This window comes from Patella vulgata, chromosome 5, assembly GCF_932274485.2.
Source record: "Patella vulgata chromosome 5, xgPatVulg1.2, whole genome shotgun sequence".
NCBI lineage: Eukaryota > Metazoa > Mollusca > Gastropoda > Patellidae > Patella > Patella vulgata.
The window spans coordinates 76,701,559-76,726,186 of NC_065883.2; the positions used below are offsets into that span (position 1 = coordinate 76,701,559).

General features: G+C 37.3%; 1 protein-coding gene across 1 annotated transcript; it reads right to left on the reverse strand.

The window, feature by feature from the left end:
• Positions 1-1,995: 1,995 nt before the first annotated feature.
• LOC126820390 (aspartate--tRNA ligase, cytoplasmic) lies at positions 1,996-24,224 on the reverse strand. Its single transcript, XM_050548305.2, has 15 exons — positions 23,906-24,224; positions 19,305-19,410; positions 18,145-18,310; positions 17,689-17,791; positions 16,971-17,073; positions 16,323-16,397; positions 15,634-15,802; positions 15,008-15,142; positions 13,755-13,902; positions 11,646-11,714; positions 10,678-10,798; positions 9,437-9,517; positions 8,456-8,567; positions 6,625-6,696; positions 1,996-5,693 (listed from the first exon to the last, which is right to left on the reverse strand). The coding sequence occupies exons 1-15, from the start codon at positions 23,941-23,943 to the stop codon at positions 5,602-5,604; spliced, it is 1,590 nt and encodes a 529-aa protein (XP_050404262.1). The 5' UTR covers positions 23,944-24,224; the 3' UTR covers positions 1,996-5,601.
• Positions 24,225-24,628: the final 404 nt, after the last annotated feature.

Sequence of the window (24,628 nt, forward strand, 5' to 3'; positions counted from 1 at the left end):
CGCACTTTAGATCATAAGGTCTGTCATTGTGTCATGTGACATCGTTTTTATTCCCAGCTTGTATGTTACAAGGATTAGGGTTGCCTGGCCAACCTTGTGGGAGGGGTTGAATTTCCGAATGGTTAGCACGTGCATGCTGTATCATACGGTTTGTCATTGAGACAACTGGCATGGTTTCGATTCACCGGTTGTACGTGACAAGGAGTCGTCTGTCGAGCCTCAGGGGTTTGGATGGCCGTATGGTTAACATGTGTGCGCTGTATCATAAGGTCTGTCATTGTGTCAACTGGCGTGGTTTCAATTACCCGGTTGTATGTGACAAGGAATAGGGTCGCCTGTCCAACCTCGTGGGTTTTCTTCGGGTCCTCCGGTTTCCATATCACTACTAAAGAACCCTACGTGCAAGCGAATTATTGAAATATAATTAAACCATATCTTAGTCCCAAAATGACCTAGTTTGTGTTGAGTGGACGTTTAACAACATTTCTCTCTCTACAACATCGTGGGTTTTCTCCGGGTTCTATGGTTTCCTCCCACTATTAAAGACCTATGTGCAAGCGAATTATTGAAATAAAATTTGTATTGAGTGGATGTTAAACCCTATTTCCCATTCTCTATAAATAGTAAGCCTACATCCACTGCCTCATGCTTAACACTCTTCACTATATATAACCATACAAGGTAGTATTTGTTCCGACGTGGTTTCCCTTGTCAGTGGTGCAGAACGGAGGGCCTGACAAGGACAGCTGTCTAGTCCCTCGGATGACACGAAAAACTGAGGTCCCGTGTAAACATTGGAATGCACGTAAAAGATCCCTTGGCAGTTGGAATTCGATATAAGAGTAGGCGATAGTGCCGCTGCCCGGGCAAAATTTCCCTCATAGCACACTGTATGGCGTATGCCCGTCTTCATTAGCCCAGTATAGGAGCAGAACAGTAGGACGTTAAACCCCATTTCATTTCATTTCATTTATTTGCATTTCAAAAGTCTGAGCCCTGGTCCACAGTCTGCCTTCATTGCCCTGTTGGTGCGGATAAGTATGGGCTAAAATAAACTCCATTTCAATTCCCGGTGTGCAGTTTTAATACGTTTCTAATAGATATTGAGTGAAACTTGACACCTGTAAATTTGATTCTGTACCTCATATTGGATATCTACTCGATACAGGACCCCTTCTCGATATGGGACCTCTTCTCGATACGGGAACCCTTCTCGATATGGGACCTCTTCTCTCTACCCTTCACATTTCAAACACATCAGATGTTAACTCGCAAACCAGGAGGTCATGTGTCCAATCCCAGTGTTGGTCGAGAAAGTTCATCTTGATTTTTCGTGGTTCCCCCTTATCAGTGGTGCAGGACAGCGGGCCTGGCAAGAAACAATGTATAGGCATTCGGATGGGACAAAAAAAAAATCGAGGCCCCATGTACACATTGATGTGCATGTAAAAGAACCATTGACAGACCTTATGATACAATGCACATGCGTTAACCATCCGGCCATCCAATCCCCCAATATTTAATACGTGACTGGCACAAAATTCAAAATGTCATATAGGTCTACAAGTTGAATAGTGCCTGATATTATTTCCAGAATTGTTTGCCAACAAGATAATTAAATTAATTTAGAGGTGGCATGATGTTAAAACAAGAAATGGTAATACTATTGCATTTCTCTGTACAACGATTGTTCCCTGTAGGTCTGAAAAGGTTATCTACAATAGAGGTGGTGTGTGTAGAATCATGAGGTCTAAAAATTAAAGCCAGCTGCAGATTTTGTCAAGGTCACGAGATGTAAATTGGGTTAGGGCTCTGATTGTTGATAAGATTGTGGGTTAGGGCTAGATCTGTTGACATCTCGTGACCTTCGACTAAATCTGCAGTTGGCCTTAATTTTTAGACCTAACCCAAATGAATGTGTTTCAGTCATCCAACCCTTTGTATTCCAAAAACTGGGACAGGCATAGGGGGGCCCATTTCAATATCTCAAACATGTTCATTTAAATTTTTATTACAATATATTTTTCCAATTTACAAAAACAAATTCATTTTCACATCAATCAACAAACAATTGTTTCATGTATTTCCGATAAATCGTAATCATAGCTAAATAATCATGCAGCATGAAATTAATATTATTGAAATTTTTCATTTCCCGACAAAATGTTTGCGAAATTTTTAAAAGAAAACAAATAACATGTAATGAATTAAAACAATTTACTTTCTTCAACTGACAACAGACAAACCTGTTCACTATAGATTCATTGGCCGATTCAGAACTGATGAACCAGCAAATTTGCATATTAGATTCTGTAACAAATTATTATTGCTACTATTCTATTTAAACATACATTATGCAAGAGCTAAATCTGCCTATTGCAGGTTTTTCTTTAGGCCTGAAATGTTATCTAAATTATTAATTAGACATTAATTAATCAATCCAGACCATAATCAACTCTAGATAGCATCGCTAGCCTTTGATCTTTAGTGGATTATGAGCAGATTTACTGCATAACTTTCCTTCACGATTTAAGGATTAAATGGATAATCGAGACTATGCTGTTTATCGTACTAACTTTAGTAATGATGATCGAGGCTAGGCGGAAATTTCAATCGCTTAGTTCTCGGTTCATAGTGGATCAATTTCAATGAAATTTTCAGCAAATTGCCTTTACATTATCTAGTTTTTAACTATTATAGTGAGAACTGCCAGCTCTTTATCTTATCTCCCATAACGTATCTTTAAAGATGCATTATGGAAGATTTAAATCTGCTTATTGCAGGTCTTATAACTAGCTTAAAATTTTATAAAAAATTAACATGACAAGACCATAATTAGCTCTCTGGGCCTTCGGATCGCTCTGATTATTAAGTAGATTTGAATACAGCGGCCATTTAAGAGCTAAAGCTAAATCTTGTCAAAACTTCAAATACTCATAACTTTGCACAATCGGTCAAAACTTCAAATACTCATAACTTTGCACAATCTGATTAAAATACAGATCTATATTTCGTTTCGTTTTTTTATACTTTCGATGGCCTATGCTACATGAAGATCTGACAAGTTATAACCATAGGTCACATCAGGGGTCAAAAGACCGACTTTTGACCTATGACGTCAGACATTTGATTAACCAATCAGCATTGATGTTATTAGTGGATTACCCACAGTTCCGGACAAAAAAGGTCAAACACTCGATTCGACAGACCATTTGATTGGCTGACCCCTCATTTCAAGCAGAACATGAGTTAAATAACAAGTCTTCCAGATCCAAGTGTAGTAAAGACAAGTAAAACGAAATTTTGAACTATAAAAACGAAACGAAATAGGATCTGTGTTTTAACCAGATTGAATCTCCCATAATGCCTCTTTAACCTGTATTCTCACATGTTCAGGTTTTACTCTAAATACACCTGAATTTATTTTTTCGCGGAACACAATAAAACATATTATTCTTCTAATTTCAAACTTGTAACAAACAAAATATCAACAACAAAGCCACAGGTATCCAACAATGTATGATCCCAATAGAAACTATCATGGTGGAATCAGGTATTTCAGGTGCTCCTTAGTTAACAATATTCATAGTACAAAGAGAGAGAGAGAGAGAGAGAGAGATGGGGTTTAACATCCACTGGATACAAACTAAGTCATTTCAGGACTAACACATGGTTCAATTTTATTTCAATAATTCTTCTGGCACGTAGGAATCTTGATCAGTGGAAGGAACCCGGAGAAAACCCACGAGGTTGGACAGGCAACCCTACTCCTTGTAACCTACACCAGGGGAATCGAAACCATCCCAGTTGACTCAATGACAGACCTTATGATACAGCGTATTCATAGTACATAATTCTACAGATACAGTATGGTACATAAAGAAGGATGTTTCACTGGAACAATATCTAATATACAAATAGCTTTAATCATAGAAAGACACACGGTTTAAATTCAAATCAAGAGTTTTTTTAATATTGAGCGAAACATGATATATTGACACAATCAATCAAATAACCCTACACAATAGTTTAAAAATATATATCACCTTAATATACAAATTAGTCATTCTGTTAGATGTTAGGCCTATTGAGCCTTATACAATCTAAACTAAAATATGTTAAAGGCTCAATACCACTCTTGTTGTAACTGAATAATATATCCCAATCTTTATTCTGGTCAACAAATTGTACTTTTTTTACGATATTCCAATTAATTTGTGATACAAATTTCATCTTAACACACCTAATTTAAAAAATTGGAAAAATTCAACTAAATGATTTGAAAAGCCTAACGTAAACCTTTTCAAATGTGACTTGGATTTAAAAATATTTTCGAACCCTCTGGACAAGTAAAATAGGGTTTAATGGATAATTTACACAACAGGTAGGACACTAACACATCTAGTACTTAGAATAAGGCTATTATTTATTTTCTGGAGCTGTCAAGCCAGCAAGAGTGTTATTGTCCCTTTAAGAAAGCAGCTTTTTCATTGGATAAGAGCTACAATTTGTACTAGAATTGTAACTGTCAACCAATGAAAAGTCTGTTTCTTATTTGTAAATAAGGCCCCTGATTTTAATATGATTTTTTGCCCCAATATTATCTCCCTTTTGTCATAAATCTGTATTCACCTGATGTCCAATGTCAATCAATCATAAACTTTGTAATAAATATCTTAAATAAACTAACTATCCCTGTGTATTGATGTAAATATTAAAATCAACTTGGAAGCCCAATAAAAAGCTTTCACATTCATTTTTGGTGAATTTAAACGATTTTTACGAATTTTTAAACTAAGTTTTGATATTAAATGCATGTTAATAGAAATAAGTGCTAGATACACAAGATTAAATGATAGCCGGGTTACAGTGTTAGTATCTTTCAGAAAATGTCTATTTTCTCACAGCTTAAACCACGTTAAAATTACATTCAAATTGATTACTTAACGAAACCAAAATATCAAGGGGAGATAACCTTCTGACTTGGATTCAGTTGGATTAAAAATTTTACCCAATACTTAGAGGTGACGATGGCATTTTTTATATCGTCTGCAGCCGATGTCAAATATTTCAGAATTTTATGTTCATCATATCTTCGTAAGTAATACAATTTGATTAAAACAGAGATCCTATTTCGTTTCGTATTTATGGTTTAAAATTTTGTTTTACTTGTTTTAACTACACTAGGATCTGGAAGAGTTTTTATATAACACGAATTCTGAATGATGTGAGGGATTAGTCAATGAAACAGTCTGTTACGGCGGGTTTTAGGCCTGAGGTGCATGGAACTGTGGGTAACCCACTAGAAGCATCAACAACCCCTGACGCGACCTTACTACAACCAGTCAAATCTTCATGTAGTGTAGGTCATTGAAAGTATAAAAAAAAAAAAAAATGAAACGAAATATAGATCTGTATTGTAATCAGATTGTAAGTAATACACAGAAGTGAACCAATTTTAGAGATTCAACATTCACAATATTTTAATTTCGAACAAATCTTATATCTCTCAAACGAAGATGAGTGACTTTAACAGTTTCAGACATTTTGAAATGTAGTAGATTAATTGAGGCTAAGATAAATAAACAATATAACAATAAATTAGGGCGTAAGTCGTTTAGGATCGCGGGGAAATAGAGATGTTTTTCGAACGTTATCCAGTCCCAGATATAACATCAGTACTCGTTCCATACCTGAAAAATACACCAACAATGGCTAAATTGTTAAATTCTCAAATGAAATGATTTGGGAATCAAGAGAAAAGATCAACGTGAATAACTCTACTTGCCATCCCAGTGTTGTAACAAGCAGGACTATCAAAAAGATAGAGAATAGGGTTGAACATTCACTCTACGAATGAAACGGGATTTAACGTCCTACTTTCTGTACCAACTGGGCTAATAAAGATGGGCATATACAGTGTGCTCGGGTTGATATTTTTCCCGGACAGCAGTGCTACTGCCTACTCTTATACTGATTTTCAACTGTCCTGAGTTAAGACCTTGTTTATTCGTGCCATTCGAACAATTATACGCTGTGCATTGGCCGGCCGGCCCTCCATCCTACACCACTGACAAGGGGGGAGAGAGAGAAATGGGGTTTAACATCCACTCAACACAGACTAGGTTATTTTGGGACTAACATATGGTTCAATTTTATTTAAATAAAGGGGTCTTAAGCAGTGGGAGGAAACATAGGGGTCTTTAGCAGTGGGAGGAAACCAGAGGAAACGGAGAAAACCCACGAGGTTGGACAGGCGACCCTATTGCTTGTCGTGTACAACTGGGGAATCAAAATCACACAGTTGACTCATTTACAGACCTTATGATACACCATGTACATGCTAACCATTCAGCCATCCAACCCCCTTTGCAATGAAATGTGTTTTTCGTCGTCTGTCCTATGTTACATGAACCCTCTCTGCATGATATATCAAAATATGGTTCTTACTTTTTGGCACCTACCGGGCTAATGAAATGTGGTTTAACATCCTACTTTCTGCTACGACTGGGCTAATGAACACAGGCATACGCCATACAGTGTGCTAACCATTCGGGACACCCCCCCCCCCCCCGATCTATAAAAAGTTTCAGACCACTATTTGACCAGAAAAAGAAATCTTACCTATTCCACCACCAGCATGTGGTGGGGCTCCATATTTAAAGGCATCTATATAAGCTTTTATTTTGCTGACATCTGAAAACAACCAAGATTTAAAAAAATCAACATCATGATTTTAAAATATAAAAAATTGTCACATTATTATTTTTTTGTATCAATCCATGAAGTAATTATGAGAAACAATTAAAATTTGGTTAGCTTCCTGTTCTTGGTCTAACATTTATTATACAATCAGATGATAACTTGTGTGAGTAATCGGTGTAATGTTCAAAATCTATATATCGCAATATAATATGTCAGTGCATACTTGCAGAATATCAATCTGTTTCACAGAGTATTACGAAAGTCTTCTAATATCTCTGTAAAAGATGCTGCCTTCAACACATGACGTCACATCACGCGGCGTCAATTATTGGCTCAATGGCGCGTGCATTGTTTACATAAGACGTTACTGATTCAAGCAGAATGGCGCCTTTTACTTATTTTAATACCCATTTACACTAAAATAGGAAATAATTTTTACCTACAAGCACTACAAACGTCTTTATTTATTTTACAAATACATAAAAAAAAAAGGTTTAGAATTTAATTTGTCGGAGGAAAAAAGTTAATATTTGTGGCTCATTAAAGTTGCATCGATGTCATCCTTATCAGTGATTGTCGCGGCCTAACGAAAACTCACTGCGGATCAGTGTGGCAGAATATTAGGTTAAATAAGCGTTTAATCAGGTCTTATTACCATCATGTAGAATAGTATATAGTGTCTAGTAAATCAAGTCAATTGCTTAGCAACCTAGCGGATGTTGAGAACATGTGCAAAAGGGAAGCTGAAAGTGTGTGATGTGAGCAGGTGACAGCATACTGTTTTCTACCGCAGTCCGTTACGCAACGTTTCGCTACATTATATCAACTTTATGTTGGACATTTGATTATCTATGTATGTATCTAAGAATGTGACCTGCAACCTTTGAACTTTTGTGTTATATGTGACAGTGAATAAATAGTTGTTATTGTTTTCAGCATCGTGTTTCTTGGACATGTCACAGGTTTTCGAGCATGTATACATGTAACGATATGCTGAAAAGGGATAAGACAGCGCGTGTCATGTGAATATTTTAGTGAAGTCAACATCATCGAACTAGTCTTCGCCCACTCCCTATACAATCGGGAATCATTGACCATAAACACCGTGATCACATGTCAAAACTTTGGAAATGGTTCAGAATTAATATTTTCATGAACATAAACGCTGTGTATAAACTTCAAGTAGATTGGATGATGATAACATAAGAGTGACAAGGGTTTTCGTTAGCGCTAGAATGATGCATCAGGCCTTTAAATTAAAAGAGTAGATAACTATAATAGTTAAAAACTAGAAAATGGAAAGGGAATATGCTGAAAATTTCAGTCAAATTGTTCCACTCTGAACCAAGAATTTAGCGATTGAATGTTAGGCCTGCCGTCGATCATCATTACTAAAGTCAGTACGATAAAAAACATAGTCTCGATTATTCATTTTAGGATATAATCATCAATGAGCGTTAGAGTAGAAGATTGGATACAAATCCAGTGAAAATCCAACACATAAGACGGCATGGAGAGTTGATTATGGTTTAATCATTTTCACTGCATGCAATACCTAATCCAGTAAATATCGCAGGCTAGCAATGACATCGAGATTTGATAATGGTCTGGATAAGTTAATTAATGTCTAATTAATAATTTAGATAACATTTTAGACCTAAAGAAAGATCTGCAATAGGCAGATTTAGCTCTTGCATAATGCATGTATAATTCTGCTCAATAATAACAAACAACAGAAACTGAATATTACCTATTTCATGTTCCTTGGCCCGTTCCATCAGGAATTTTGGGTCATGAATACGTTGAGCTCCTGATAATATTTCTTCACCTCTCATAAACATGTCATACGAGTTGGACCATTTCTATCAATAAAAATAAAATTAAAACTTACGAAAGAAATCACTAGTATTATTTGGAAATTAATTCATGATAAATATTCTTTGTGGTATATTGGGGACCACTTGCACCAGACTACTATGATATATAATATTGATTTCCAAATGCCGCAAGGCCCGCCCCGTCCTGCACCACTAACAAGGAGAAACTATGCCGAAAAATTCTGATGAACATTCTCGGCTAATGCAGGGATCGAACATGCGACCTCCAGGCTAGCTAGCCAGCGTCTTACCCCCTTAGCCACCATGGCTCCCACCAGGCTAATGAAGATGGGACAGCCTATTCTTATTTCAAATTCCATCTGTACAAAGAACATCATTTTTTTTTCTTCCTATACGACTGACCCTTAGTTACCAGTCTCTCTGTCCTGCACCATCACTTGTTTAAGCGGGTAAGACGCTGGCTCGCTAGCCTGGAGGTCGGGTGTTCAATCCCTGCATTGGCCGAGAATGTTCATCAGGATTCTCCGACGTGGTTTCCCCTTGTCAGTGATGCAGGACGGAGGGCCTGACAAGGACAGCTGTCTAGTCCTTCGGATGAGACGAAAAACCGAGGTCCCGTGTATATATTGGAATGCACGTAAAAGATCCCCTGGCAGTTGGAATTCGATATAAGAGTAGGCGATAGTGCCACTGCCCGGGCAAAATTTCCCTCATAGCACACTGTATAGCGTATGCCCGTCTTCATTAGCCCAGTATAGGAGCAGAACAGTAGGACGTTAAACCCCATTTCATTTCATTGCACCATCACTTTCTGGGCTTTAAATACTCCACCATCACAAAATCAACGAGACAAAAAAAAGAGACTAGATTAGTAGATATTCTTAGCTACTTACCTTATTGTTAGGATCAGGCATGGTATAAAATGGTCGAACAGCCAGAGGAAATTTATCTAGGATGAAGAAATCAGTATCATACTGAAAATAAATAACAATAATTATTACCTCCCTTGTCCTATATTATCATGGGAAAATCCCGAATGGATAGAATTACAAGCTTGTCATATGGAAATCAGTATCATACTGAAATAAATACCAATAATATATTACCTCCCTTGTCCAATATAGCCATAGGGGGTGCTAGATTGTCAGTCCGGAACGTCCTGAATTGACACAATTGTCACAGTTCTGCCAGTCCCGACAGTTGCGATGATGTGAGTAGAATCGTGACGTATTCTAATTGAGTGGGGCGGAATTCAGTCCTGTCACAGTTCTGTCAGTCCCGACAGTTGAGGTGGTGTGTGTAGAATCGTGACATATTTTAAGTAACAAACATATTTCAGCTGTCATGATTGGTTGAGATATTTTTTTATGCAGTCGGCACATGTGTTGTACTCTGAGATTCTCCTTTTCACTCGATTAACACTATTTTTGGAATTAAGAGAATTTAATTCCGGAACTTTCAATCGAGTATCCCCACAATGACATCAGCCCTCCCCCCCCAAGTACTGCTGATTAAGTAATTTTGTAATCATAACAGAACAGAATAAAAGATAGATTTAGGAGATGGTTGATTGTCAGTTTGGAACGTTCCGAATGGACAGATTTACAATTGAGTGGGGCAGAATTCAGTCTTGTCACAGTTTTGTTCTGTCAGTCCTGACAATGGAGGTGGTATGAGTAGAATCGTGACGTAATGAAACACAACGAATATGTTTCAGCTGTCATGGTTGGTTGAGATATTATCTAAGCCATTTGACACACGAGTTGTTACCCAAAATGCCCTTTTCACTCGATAGTTAACTATTTTGGGGATTGAGAGAATAAAATTCAAGAACGTTCAATCGGGTATCCCTGTTTAGACAAAAGAGCATGGTACTGTAATAAGAACCCACCCCCAGAACATGTATGCCATGTCAACTGGCTCCCCGGACCATATACCCTAACCCACCTGTTGTTGCCTGCAGGAACCGTATACAGTAATATCTATTTCTATGGCAACATGTGTAAACAAGGTATTTCTATGGTAACATGTGTAAACAAGGTATTTCTATGGTTACATGTGTAAACAAGGTATTTCCAGTAACGTCAGAACCCAAGATGACAGTGAAATGATTTAAATCAACTAACGAGTTTACCTTTGCTTTAACCAGACGACCCAGTAATTTTTCATTGGGCGTGCTCAGATCTTCATCTTCCTCCATTTCTATCCCAGCAGACCTCAACATCTGAACTCCTTCGCTGTAATCTAGTCGTAAACTGATAACAAATAAAACATGTTTAATTATTTCTAAGAGTTAACTTTCAATTTAACAATGTACATATGATGCAACTAATGGAATTCCTATTTGAGGAGAGAAATGGAGTTTAACATATACTCGACACAAACTAGTTCATTTCGGGACTAACACATTAAAATATTCGGTCACCCATCCCCGAATTTCACTTGATTTGATTTAAGAGATATATAGTTGAAATGCTTGTAACATGGACGGGAAATATTCCTTTGTTATTTTCGTTGAATAGGCAGATTGTTTTCCCTCTAGCAGGCTGGCTGGAGCATAACCGTGCAATAACTAGACATTTTCAATGTTATTACACACTTTTGCTAGTTTACGCTAGTTTTAGTAGAAATCATGTAGAGAAGTGGGGGGGGGGGGGCGGGGGTGTTTCTGTGCAATAACAACGACCATGTTAAGTAGTTGTCAATGTTAAAAGCCATTTATAGCACGCTTCATTCATTAACAGGTTTAACACCTCAACCTACGTCGTCATGAAAACCGTGCTATAAGCATGACTTGTCCTGTGGATTTTTGGTTGAAGCAGTCAATATGCCAAGCTTTTTCAGACTATATCGAATAAATCACGTCTAAATGATTAAACAGAGCTAAATCTGCCTATTGCAGAGAGAGAGAGAGAGAGAGAGAGAGAGAGAGAGAGAGATGGGGTTTAACGTCCACTCGACATTATCTAGTTTTTAACTATTATAGTGAGAACTGCCAGCTCTTTATCTAATCTCCCATAATGTATCTTTAACATAAGCATTTGACGTAAATCAAGGTGATGCATCTAACTATAATAGCCTATGAAATAAATCCCTTTTTACCTGGGTTCTAAAAATTTAAAAGGTTCAGCGGGAAATTGTTTATGTACCATTTCTATTTCTTCAACAAAACTACAAAATATACATCAATATATATATATATATATATACAAACATTATATATATACAACTACAAAACATACATCAATATATACTCTTCAAAATATACATCAATATAAATATACAAACATTATATATACAAAACTACAAAATATACAATAATATACTCTTCAAAAAAGTAGGGGATATTCAGAAACAATACAAAACTGCAGAAATGCACTTCAGTTTTTATTAGAGGTAACCAGTGTATGTTAATGAAAGGCCATTTGCCTAAACATGAACATAAACAGTTCATATGGGCGGCTTATCTGACAGCCCCATTTCACTCGCAAAGAGATACACTGTCAAAAGTGAAAATGGACGTTTTTAATTTTTGTCTTAATAATGAGTAATTGCTCCACCAATCCTCAGATATTCATCAAATTGTTGTGGCATGCTCCTAATCTGACCTGCTCCTCTTGCAGTGCCACGGCCAATTCTTGCAGTGTTGCCGGTTGATGTTGACATCGACGAACATGTCTCCCGATCAAATGAAACGTAACACACTAAAGCAAAGATATGTTAAACAGTAAATCTTATGCAAGAACCCATAGGAGAGCAAACATGTCAAATTTGACAATGAATCCCTCCCACGTGTATGGCACTACTGCGTGTCGCATCTGCAGCTCAGTGGTTCTGTTGGGGCGATAAGTTCTTCATTTGTGAACATACTCTCAAAGCATGTCAAGTGTCCATGACTATTTATCATATCACAACCTGCATAGGTATTTGCATTTCAATATCCCCTACTGTTTTTGAAGAGTATATATATATATATACAACTACAAAATATGGAAAGCATTTCCACAAACTCTTCTTTAAATTTGAACTTCCAAGGGGTCTCTTATGCGCACACCAATGGGCTTCTTCCCATCTGAACAACAAGACACTTTCATGGTCAGACATTTGGCACAGTCTCATTGACAAACCCCGTGATCCACACCAGTAGTCATGACAACAATGGGGTTTAACATCCACTGGACACAAACTAGGTCATTTTGGGACTAACATATGGTTCAATTTCATTTCATTAATGCGATTGCGCGTAAGAGGTCTTTAGCAGTGTGAGGAAACCGGAGGACCCAGAGAAAACCCACGAGGTTGGACAGGCAACCCTACTCCTTGTCATGGACAACCGGGGAATCAAAACAACACAAGTCGACTCAATGACAGTCCTTATGATACAGCACGCACGTGCTATCCATTCGGTCATCAAACCCCCCAATAAACCATTTAAATGAAATGAAATGAAATGAAATGGGGTTTAACGTCTTACTGTTCTGCTCCTAACCTGGGCTAATGAAGACGGGCATACGCCATACTCTTATATCGAATTCCAACTGCCAAGGGATCTTTTGTGTGCATTCCAATGTATATACACAGGACCTCGGTAAATCGTCCCATCCGAACGACTAGAAAGCTCTTCTTGTCAGGCCTCCATCCTGCATCACTGACAATGGGATAAACCATTTAACCTTGTGATCTAAAGCGCAAGTGTTAAACCATCTGGCCACCGAATATCCTTTAAATTTCTACCCACACGTACATTACGATACCTACTGACCCTAGACAATAAAACGGAGGGCCTGACAAGGACATCTGTCTAGTCCTTCGGATGAGACAAAAACCGAGGTCCCGTGTATATACATTGGAATGTACGTAAAAGACCCCTTGGCAGTTCGAATTTGATATAAGAGTAGGCGAAAGTGCCGCTGCCCGGGCAAAATTTCCCCCATAGCACACTGTATGGCGTATGCCCGTCTTCATTAGCCCAGTATAGGAGCAGAACAGTAAGACATTAAACCCCATTTCATTCCATTTTCTAGACAATAAACTACCAACTTTTGTTGTAACCCTATATATATAGAACAAAATAGGTTTCCTATAACGAAAACCCAAAATAGCTTTCCTGTCACAAAATAGGTTCCCTATCACAAAATAGGTTCCCTATCACAAAATAGGTTTTCTATAACAAAATAGGTTTCCTATGATCCTAGACAATAAACTACTAACTTTTGTTGTAAACCTTTGAATATAGAACAGAAGAGGTTTCCTATAACATCTAAAACTTCATGATAATGATAGCTAAATGCCATCTCCATATCTAGACCCACAAACTCTGTTAAATGACGATGTGTGTTAGAATCTTCTGCTCGGAAAACTGAAAGTAAAAATAACATTATTAACTTGTATGTTCCCTTTTTTCTGTTTCAATGAAGTGAAGTTTTTCTTCCAACATCTGCTAGTATTTCACTAATAAGGATCACATCGAGTAACACGTTTCTTCAACACAAATTTTTCTAAAAAAAGATCAAAACCACTGAACCCAATTGATCAGACGCTGTATATTGTAGGCCATGTGTTCCAACTAAAAAATGACCTGTAATTTGCATCACAATAAAACAATGGCCACTTGACCTGCAATTTGCACGCAAGTCTAGAAATAAGGCACCTGTCACAGACAATGTCAGGAACAGATTCAGGCTTTGTCAGGCAATAAACCTCTGGTGCCTGTCATTTTGTCCGGCACTGATTTGTCTTTTTTCATTGATATTATTAATACATGACTGGCACTAGATTGAAAATGTCAGGCACTAGATTCAGGCTTTGTCAGGCACTAAACCTCTGGTGCCTGTCATTTTGTCCGACACTGATTTGTCTTTTTTATTGATATTATTAATACATGACTGGCACTAGATTGAAAATGTCAGGTACTATTTCATTAGTGCCTGACATTTTGTCAGGTACATTTAAAACCGTTATTTCCAGGCTTGTTTGCACGACAATGTAACACATTTGATGTGTGATCGTCTTTGAGCATTGAAAGTTTATAAAAGAAAGCAGATTCATCCTACGATTGTAAAGACAATTAAGTTCACATGTAAGTTTATGATGATATTAATAAAACAAATTTGTTGTTTTCATTTTAATTATCTAGAACACTTAAGGGAGATAACTTAAGTTGTCCTAGACAATTTTGTTCACATAGAAGATACTCAAGTGAAAGTGAATGTTCCTGAATTGAATTCTCTCAATCCCAAATACTGGCTACAACACAGGCACCGACTGAATAAGAAAATATCTCAACCAGTCATGATAACCGAAACATGTTTGTTGTGTTTAATCATGTCACGATTCTACTCACATCACCTCAGTTGTCGGGACCGACAGATGCGGTTTCAATAATGCCCATTCGGGACATTCTGGACTTATAATTGAGCATCCTCATAATTATTTTCTTAGATGATGAAAGGGAGATAACCTACCAGCACCAACTGTAAAAACTCTGTCAAAATCTCCACATATGGCCATTTGTTTGTAGAGTTGTGGAGACTGGGCCAGGTAGGCCTGAGTTTTAAAATAGGATACAGTAAAAACATTTGCTCCTCCTTCTGACGCAGCTACAAACAGAATAAAAACAATATGAAAGATTCATTATGTAAGATTTAGATAAAGAGCTGACCATTCTTGCTATAAAAGCTCAAAATTAGATAATGTAAAATGAAAATATTGAAACTATTTGTAGTTTTGACAAGATGTGTGCATTGTGGTTACCAGGGTACTGGTATATTCGAGACTTGGCCTCGCTTTCTCATTTTTAAATGGCGAACCATTCTAATCTAGTTTAAATCTCAAGTATACGATGTCACGTACAACCAGGGAATCGAAACCACGCCAAAATAACCTAACTAGCTGTTATTCAATTTTCACTAACATGTCTATTGTAATTTGTCTTTCGAAATTTGTCATTGCATTTGGTGAGACCAACAACCTCACTAACTCCCCAGATATTAACCCCTAGGAAACAAAGGATCTAAAAGGGATACGAATGAAATGCAGTAAAGTCAATGTTTTTAAATTAAATCAGTGAACTTAACAAAAGATTCCTCACCAGATATTATTTTTGGCGTATGAATTTCTACGAAACCTTCTGATGTGAGGTAATCACGGAATAATCGACAGACGCCTGCTTCAATTCTATATATAGCTTGACTAGTTGTGGTTCGTAGATCTAATATTCTGTTATCCAGACGGGTGTCGGGATTTACTGTCGCTAGTTCCTAAAATGAAATCAAACTGAGTCCTTTAAAATCATAACATAAAGCAATGAAATCAAATGAAATGGGTTTAACGTCCACTCGACACAAACTAGGTCGGGACTAACATATGGTTCAATTTTATTTCAATAATTTGCTTGCGCGTAGGGGTCTTTAGCAGTGGGAGGAAACTGGAGGACCCAGAAAAAACTTAAGATGATACTGAGTTAGAGACTTAGCTACTTTAATATTGGTCTATTTCAATCATATTGGTGTACACATGATATAAGACTAGCCTGCAGCGCTGACGTTCGAGCACACTATATGGTGGATGCCTGTCTTCATTCGCCCAGTCGGAGCAGAACAGTCAGACCTTAAACCCTATTTCATTTCTATTTTATCGAGCACCATTTAACAATATTTGTTTCAAGAAATCTAATATGCAATGCATGGATTTTAATTAGATTTTAAATAGTTGATTTATATTTGAGAAGAAAATTATCAATGTAGTATTTTAGCTGTGAATATTAACCAATGAACTTACCCCGTCACCTTCTCTTCTGCTAGCATCTTCAATCTGTAAGGGTAACTGTGGTGCAGCAGAACTCACCACCCAAATCTACAAAATTATTTATAAATTTTATTCCAACAGAGAGCGAGAGAGAAAGAGAGAGAGAGATGTTTCAAGTTTATAGATTTTGGGACTAACATATGGTTCAATTTTATTTCAATAATTCACTTGTGTGTTGGGGTCTTTAGCAGTGTGATGAAATCGGAGGACCAAGAGAAAACCCGGAGACAGGCGGCCCTACTCCTTATCATGTATAAGCAAGGAATTGAAACAACACCACTTGACTCAATGACAGATCTTATGATTTAAAGTGCACATGTTAAACTAATAGACCACACAAACCCCTAAATACATAGCAGACGGGTTGGCGGAGAGAGGGAGAGAGAAATGGGGTTTAACGTCCACTCGACACAAACTAGGTCATTTCGGGACTAACAAATTGGTCAATTTTATTTCAATAATTAGCCTGCATGCAGGTGGTTTACCAGTGTGTGTGTGTGTGTGTGGTGGGGGGGGGGGGGGCATGCAATCCAACTTATGATCTAAAAGGCATACATTAGACCATTCATCCACCGAACCTCGCATCAAATGATGGAAAACTATATTTAACACAAATATTACCTGCTCAGCGTGTAATTCAACATCTGTCTGTGAACAGGATTCAATTTTTTTATTTACTGTTCTCACCAGACCTTCTACATCAACTATAGACTCTTTGTTTATCCTGATTGAAATAAAAAAATATATTTCATTTTTAACCTGATTCAAACAAAAAATATATTATATTTCTATTTCAAACTAGGTCATTTCGGGACTAAGATACGGTTTAATTCTATTTCAATAATTCGCTTGCGCGTAGGGGTCTTTAGCAGTGGGGGGAAACCCGAGGACCTGGAGAAAACCCATGATGTTGGACAGGCGACCCTACTCCTTGTCACGTACAACCGGGGATTCGAAACCACGCCAGTTGACTCAATGACAGGCTTTATGATAAAGCGCGCATGTGCTAACCATTCGGCCATCCAACCCCCAAATTGGGGAGAGCGAGAGAGTGTCCAAAATGCATTTTTCTTAAATATTTCTTTAAATCGAAAAAAAACAACCCACACCCTGAATGAAATTAACATTTTCTTTTAATAGGATATTATACTATACTGTACATAAACTTAAATGCGTTTCCATGGCAACATAAAAACTTTTCAACTCACATTTTCTAATTCGCACAGTTACAATACACACAGCAGTACAACATGATTTCTGAGGTATTCCTTGAATTCATTTGGCACTGTTTAAAAACTATTCTAACATCGTAAAGTAATGCATTTGTTATTTTACTTACGAGGCAGCAAACTTGATCATTTGTTTACTGACTTTATCACCAACTGACAGAAGAGCTTGTATCGACCATTTCTGTTGGCGAATCACAAAAAAACACTGTTTACCTGCCAAAATACAAATTCAAAACAAAAAAGGTAATAAGTGATATGAAATGAAATGGGGTTTAACGTCTTACTGTTCTATTCCGAACTGGGCTAATGAAGACAGGCATAAACCATGCAGTGTGTTATGAGGGAAATTTTGCCTGGACAGCGACACTTTACGGCCTACTCTTATTCCATATTCAAACTGTCAAGGCTTCTTTTACGCGCAGGCCAATGTTTTCCGTACCATCCAAACAACTAATATGTTGACCCTTGCCAGCCCCTTCATCCTATGCCACTGACAAAGGGCCCGCCCCCCACCCCCACCGCTCCTCCATAATCCAATTAATGAACAGATTAACCTGAATCCTTACCTTTACTACGACTAGTATGTAGACGACCACGCACCCATATTTTTTGATTGGATAATTCTGGGGTCAGCTGACTAACTTTCTGAAGTTTGCGATCAACTTTAGAAGCTGATTGGATAAGAGGAAAGTTGCCATAGTTTTCTTTCGCATAGTCTTCACTCTCTGTCTCCTAAAAAATACGAAATAAATTACAATTTGTAAATAAACCAAGCCTTTAACATTTTTGTCTACCAATCAGCCAAGTAAGACGTTAAACTCTATTTCATTCATAAATATTATTAATTCTTTATCACATCACATCAATTTGGTAGAGTTATCTACCCTACATATATATATATGTATATCATATCCCTTCGATTGTTAGAGTTATCAGCACTGATGTTTCTAGTGGTTTACCCACAGATCCGTGCATCGCACACCAAGAACTCGCTGTAAAACACTGTTTCATAGGCTAATCCCTCACTTCAACCAGAACACCGGTAAGATAACAACTCTTCCAGATCCTATTGTTGTAAAGAGAAGTAAAACAATATTTTGAACTATAAAAAATAAAACGAAATAGGATCTGTGTTTTAATCTGATTGTAACATAAAAGGATGACGTCACCATGGGCGTCACACATGGGGGGGGGGGGGACCCCCCAATTGTATTTCTTCGGGGGTCTGAATATACTTGGACCCCCCCCCAAAAAAATATTTACATAGTAAACCCTAACTCCTATTTATTTACAACAATTATTAGGATTAGTTAAGATTCTATCTGTATAAAACCTGTACATATCCCAATATGGTTAATACTGCTAAAATAAAACACAGAGATAATCATCCTTGAAACATGACGTGTGAAGTGAAAAGTAACTGTGTTCCATAAAATTGTGTCTAGTTAATTTTTTTCTGCCACTTATCAGAGTTAATCGCATGTAGGTACCCAAAAACCAAATATTCATCGCCCGCTCAGCCAGCCACGTAACCATAATACTTTGCACGTGGTGTCTTGGTAGACAGCAAACGAGTTTTGTAGACAGCATGGCCACATGGTGTTTGTTTATATTTTTAGGGGTTTTAAAATAGGGTTAGGGTTAGGGGTTAGGGTTGCGGACCCCCCCAATATATATTTCACGACTACGCCTCTGGGCGTCACATCTGTATTCTAAAGACACTTACAGTTGTTTGTTGTTTTTGTTGTTGTTTCTCCGCTTTCTTAGCAGCTTTTTCAGCTTCTTTCTGTTGTTTTTTTAAACCTTTTTTAGAAGTGGGTTTCCCATCCAACCTATAAACATTGACAAATAATTTAATCAACTTTTATTTACCTTACACGATGACATAATTATTAATTATACCTCAGATACCCAATCAATCAATACACTGAAAATCTTCCTGAGCTTTTGACGACAATTCTTACAATTACAAATAAAATACTGGTCAGGGGCGATCTGGGTTCTTTACTAAATTTAGTAGGTTCAAAATTACGAGAAAATAAAGTTAATTTCATCATCTAAAAGCTTGCCCAATGAAATATCCCTTGGAGTAATAATAATAATAATAATTTAGTAGGTGCAGAATTACAAGAAAATAAAGTTAACTGGTTGCCCAATGAAAGATCTTTAGTAGGTGCAGAATTACAATAAAATAAAGTTAATTTCATCATCTGTTTGCCCAGATCTGAAATGATGTAATATCTCTGTAATGTCCTGACAATAAAATTCAACTATCAACCAACTTAAAGAAATCATTTAATTGTAAATATTTGTGGAGTTGATCACAGCGCATAATGTGCTATGTTTTTGAGGTTACTTTGCCCCTTCCGAGTTTTTGTGACCCCTCTCAAATGGCTAACACCATAATCAACCGGTGTAAAACCTGTGTTTCATATGCTTTTTATTTCAATAATTCACTTACATGTAGGGATCTTTAGCAGTGGGAGAAAACAGGAGAACCCGGAAAAAACCCACCAGGTTGGACAGGCAACCCCACTACTTGTCACATACAACTGGGGAATCGAAACCACGTCAGCGGACTCAATGACAGACCTTATGATACAATGCGCACAAGTGCACGTGCTAACCGTTCGGCCATCCACCACCCCACCCCCTAAAAATAAGAACCAGCGGCTGCCAGACAGGACATGCGGCACATGCCCACATTTTGCAAGTGAAGGATAGAGAACAAGCTAAAAACAAACGAGATTTTTTGTACAATCATGGGCAATAATCCAGAAAGTTATGGTCTGAAATGCGCAAATATCAGCAGGGACTGAGATCTTTGGGACATAAAAATATGTTTTAAAGATACATTATGGGAAATTTTTATAAGGAGTTAGCCATTCTTGCTATAATAGTTCAAAAATAGATGATGAAAGAAGAATATATTGAAAATTTCAGTCAAATTACTTTATTCTGAACATAGTTATCACCACTGTAATTTTTTACTAGAAATGGGATTGAATTGCATCTTCACCGATTCTTAGTATGGCCGATCGTTTGATTGACAGGCGTTAACTCCACCTACATAATCTCTGCTGTCTTTTGTCCGCTCTCATCATATCCGAATTTGTGTTTTACCTTTTTGGATTTTTGTAACAATTGGACAAAATGAGTGAGAGGGTAAATTTTCATTCTTACTTGTATTTTGGGCATGCATTAAATCAATTGAATATAGGACATAATATTATAATACAATTATGATAAATCTATAGGTACCGGTATACACCAGTGGCGTCGTGCCTATTGGGGAAATAAAAATATTTTTATTGATATTATTAAGACAGAAGACCTGTCCGTCTGTATTAGTCATCTCACGGTTTCCAGGAATTGTATAATTTGTCATTATCTGTGTTTAGTTTATCGCACTTTAAATAGTTTATATGTCATTTGTTAAGGCATCGCTCAACAGCGGACTCGCTTCGTACACTCTATCATTTAGCCTCGATTCGGGAGTATGACGTCAATGTAATGGTTAATCTCCGCTCACGACGCCATTTAAAATTAAATCAGTCAACGAAATCCTGTTTAAATCCAAGCTGAATCCAAGCCATCAGTGGGTCTACAGAGTTGATTTTGTGCTGTTGTGTAAATAAAGATCTAATTTATAATTTCTATGACATCTGAAGCCTAAATAAAGACTTGCAATACGGTAATCAGATTTAGCTCTTGCATAATGTATGTTTAAGTTTCACCAAAATCGGATAAAAATTGTGACCTCTACAGAGTCCACAAACAAATTGTGGACGGACTGGCAGACGGACAGGGGCAACGACACTATACGTCCACATAAAATATCAACAGGGACTGAGATCTTTAGGACATAAAAATATGTTTTAAGTTTCATCAAAATCGGATAAAAATCGTGACCTCTATAGAGTCCACAAACAAATTGTGGGCGGAATGACGGACGGACAGGGGCAACGACACTATACATCCACATAAAAATGTGGGCGTATAAAAAAAGTGGTAAAGAGTGAAGTTTGATAGTAATCCTACAAGCTATGAAACAATTAGGATTAATACGAATAAAGTTAATAAATACTATTTAAATGTATGATTATATATCAGAAAAAAACCTATCTATTTTTAGAAATCAATGATAAGTCATGTTTCATCATGGGTGTCTGCCATAAATACGTGTAATTTTACTAAAAATATGCTAATGAGTATGTTTTCTTCTTATAATCTCATCGAGTAGTAATTTGAACATTTAATCTTAAAATCGCTAGACTTTTTAATTTGAGTTGAAACTAAACGTTGATTTGATGTTGAAATAGTTACATGTATAATGTCCACTCGACAGAAACTAGCTCATTTCGGGAATAACATATGGTTCAATTTTATTTCAATAATTCGCTTGCGCGTAGGGCTTCTTTAGCAGTGGGAGGAAATGAAATGAAATGGGGTTTAACGTCCTACTGTTCTGCTCCTATACTGGGCTAATGAAGACAGGCATACGTCATACAGTGTGCTATGAGGGAAATTTTGCCCGGGCAGCGGCACTATCGCCTACTCTTATATCGAATTCCAACTGCCAAGGGATCTTTTAAGTGCATTCCAATGTATACACGGGACTTCGGTGATTCGTCTCATCCGAAGGACTAGACAGCTGTCCTTGTCTGGCCCTCCGTCCTGCAAGCAGTGGGATTAAACTAGAGGACCAGGAGAAAACCCACATTGGCATGCACGTAAAAGAACCCTTGGCAGATGGAATTCGATACAAGAGTAGGATGTTGTGCTACTGTCCGGGCCAAATTTCTCTCATAGCACACTGTATAGCGTGTATGGCGTATATCCGTCTTCATTAGCCCAATTTGAGCAGAACAGTAGGACCTTAAAATGCCATTTTATTTCATACTCTCTCCATCCTCTAGACAGTAAATTTAGCGACTAGACAAAGGCATGTAAAATACAAATGTTGTCAAGTCTATTTTTGTAAATAATCAACATAACATCTTATATATATGGCAGACGTGCTAAAATGTTTGTTTTGTGAATTTTGGTTATCGCGAGCTCGTGTATGTAGCCAGTTCACGGTTTACAACAAACATGTCTCTAACCAGATTAGCAACTTGACTTCAAAATTCCATTTTTATACGAAACAAACGTGTGTATTTCTTAATCATAAATAGATTCTGTTTACCACGTTGAACTTGAAAAATACTTGTCAAAAGAACTTAACTTTCGCAGCAATAAAAATAAAAGGACATCTCTGAGTGGTATGATCGGTTTAAGGCTTGTATTGGACAACCCTTGACACGACTTAATTGGTGATTAATGTTTAATTACGATGTACATGTAAATTTTGATATTTTTAATATTCGGCGACGTTCTTATAAAACACAGAAAAAAACGATAAAAAATATCATCTAAAATTATTTTTGTTTGTGAATGACCTTTCAAAGTAAGAATTTTTGTTTGTCGACAGCACCTAAAATGATAATCATGATGAACTTTCTCTGTCAACACAGGGATCAAACACAGAACCTCTAAGTCAGCAAGCCAGCGCCTCACTCGCTGAGGCACATGGATCTACATGTATATTGTATTTTTGATGCATTAAAATGTAGACATCAATCTTGGAAAAAAAATTCTAAAAACCAAACTTAATTTTTCTTTTTTATAGAAATGACAAATGACAGAAAAAGAAAAATGGGGTTGAAGTCTACTCGACACAAACTAGGTCATTTCGGGTCCACTCAACACACAAAAACTAGGTCATTTTGGGACTAATATGGTACACTTTTATTTCAATAATTCGCTTGCTTGTAGTAGGTGTAGTTGACTTAGCAGTGGGAGGAAACTGGGGACCCGATGCAAACTGAGGACTTGGAGAAAACCCACGAGAATGGACAGGTGACACTAGACCAGAATGGAAAACATGTCACTTGACATCACTTGACTCAATGGCAGACCTTATGGTCTGACCACATAGGCCTACAATTCGGCCCCATCCCCTAACTTTATTGTTTTGTGAATGACATTCATGAATCATGAAATACAACAATTAATAATATTAATAATATCCACTAAAATCAATTCAATTGAGAAATTAATTTGATTTAAATCTATATATTTTTGTCAGACGATGTCACGATGAATTGATTAAATAATAATATGATGTCGATCCACGCAACAGACTTCCTTATGAATCGTGATGACGTAAAGTAATAAAGCAAACGGTAAATCACATTAGCCAACTCAAAGAGTCAAGTCAAACGTCAACATTTGCACATACACACATGGTTTTCATTCGCGCTATCAATAAAATGCATTTTTTACCCAATAACTTCTTCTCCAGTAGTTTTCTCGGTTTCCATGGTTAAAGCTTTGCCGGTGGGCGAATAACACGTGTTGTGATTGAATAATGAAGTAACTGAACCGCAACAATGTTGTAATCTGTCTCATGCAATGGACTGGACATTAAACTCGCGCAACGCACACACGTGCCAATCCCAGCATACACCGCTCAAGATGGAGGTGAAGAGAAGGGGAAGTTTAGGTTGTTGGTCTTATTTTCATTGAAATTCCGCCAAATGTATTTGTTTACTATTGCAAGTTTAATATTTGGCGGACGGATCCATCAGTCATGTCTCGCAGAAAACAATCGAAGCCCTCCCACGTGTACAGTAAGTGCTATTATGTCTTCAATTATATATTTTTTCCTAACGGTAAAGTTTTCTGGGGCGTCAACTGTTTTAGCATGCACGCACGCCATTACGCGTGCGCACGTGACGTGTGATCTATGCGTGACACATTCCTGAGCTGTGCTCGTGACCTCTTGAATACATGACTGACTCTGAAAACTGCATAAATAAGCAGTTCGAGTTTTAAGTAATAAACTTGGAGTTATTTTTATCCTCTCGAACGAAATCACCGGAGTTGGCACGTTTCAGTACGTGCGCAAATCTCTCCGCTACCTTGGAGTGCATGGCACATCGTCACCGATTCATTTTTGGACAGCATGCATGGCTAAATACGTGCCTGACAGCTAAAACTTCAGAT

Excerpts from the sequence above, each read along its gene's own strand:
- LOC126820390 (XM_050548305.2), bottom strand. The coding sequence starts at position 23,943 with ATGGAAACCGAGAAAACTACTGGAGAAGAAGTTATTGG. Across the intron at positions 19,411-23,905 it reads ACTGGAGAAGAAGTTATTGG|GTTGGATGGGAAACCCACTT; the intron begins GTAAAAAATGCA and ends CAATGTTTATAG. Across the intron at positions 15,143-15,633 it reads TACGCCAAAAATAATATCTG|CTGCGTCAGAAGGAGGAGCA; the intron begins GTGAGGAATCTT and ends TTCTGTTTGTAG.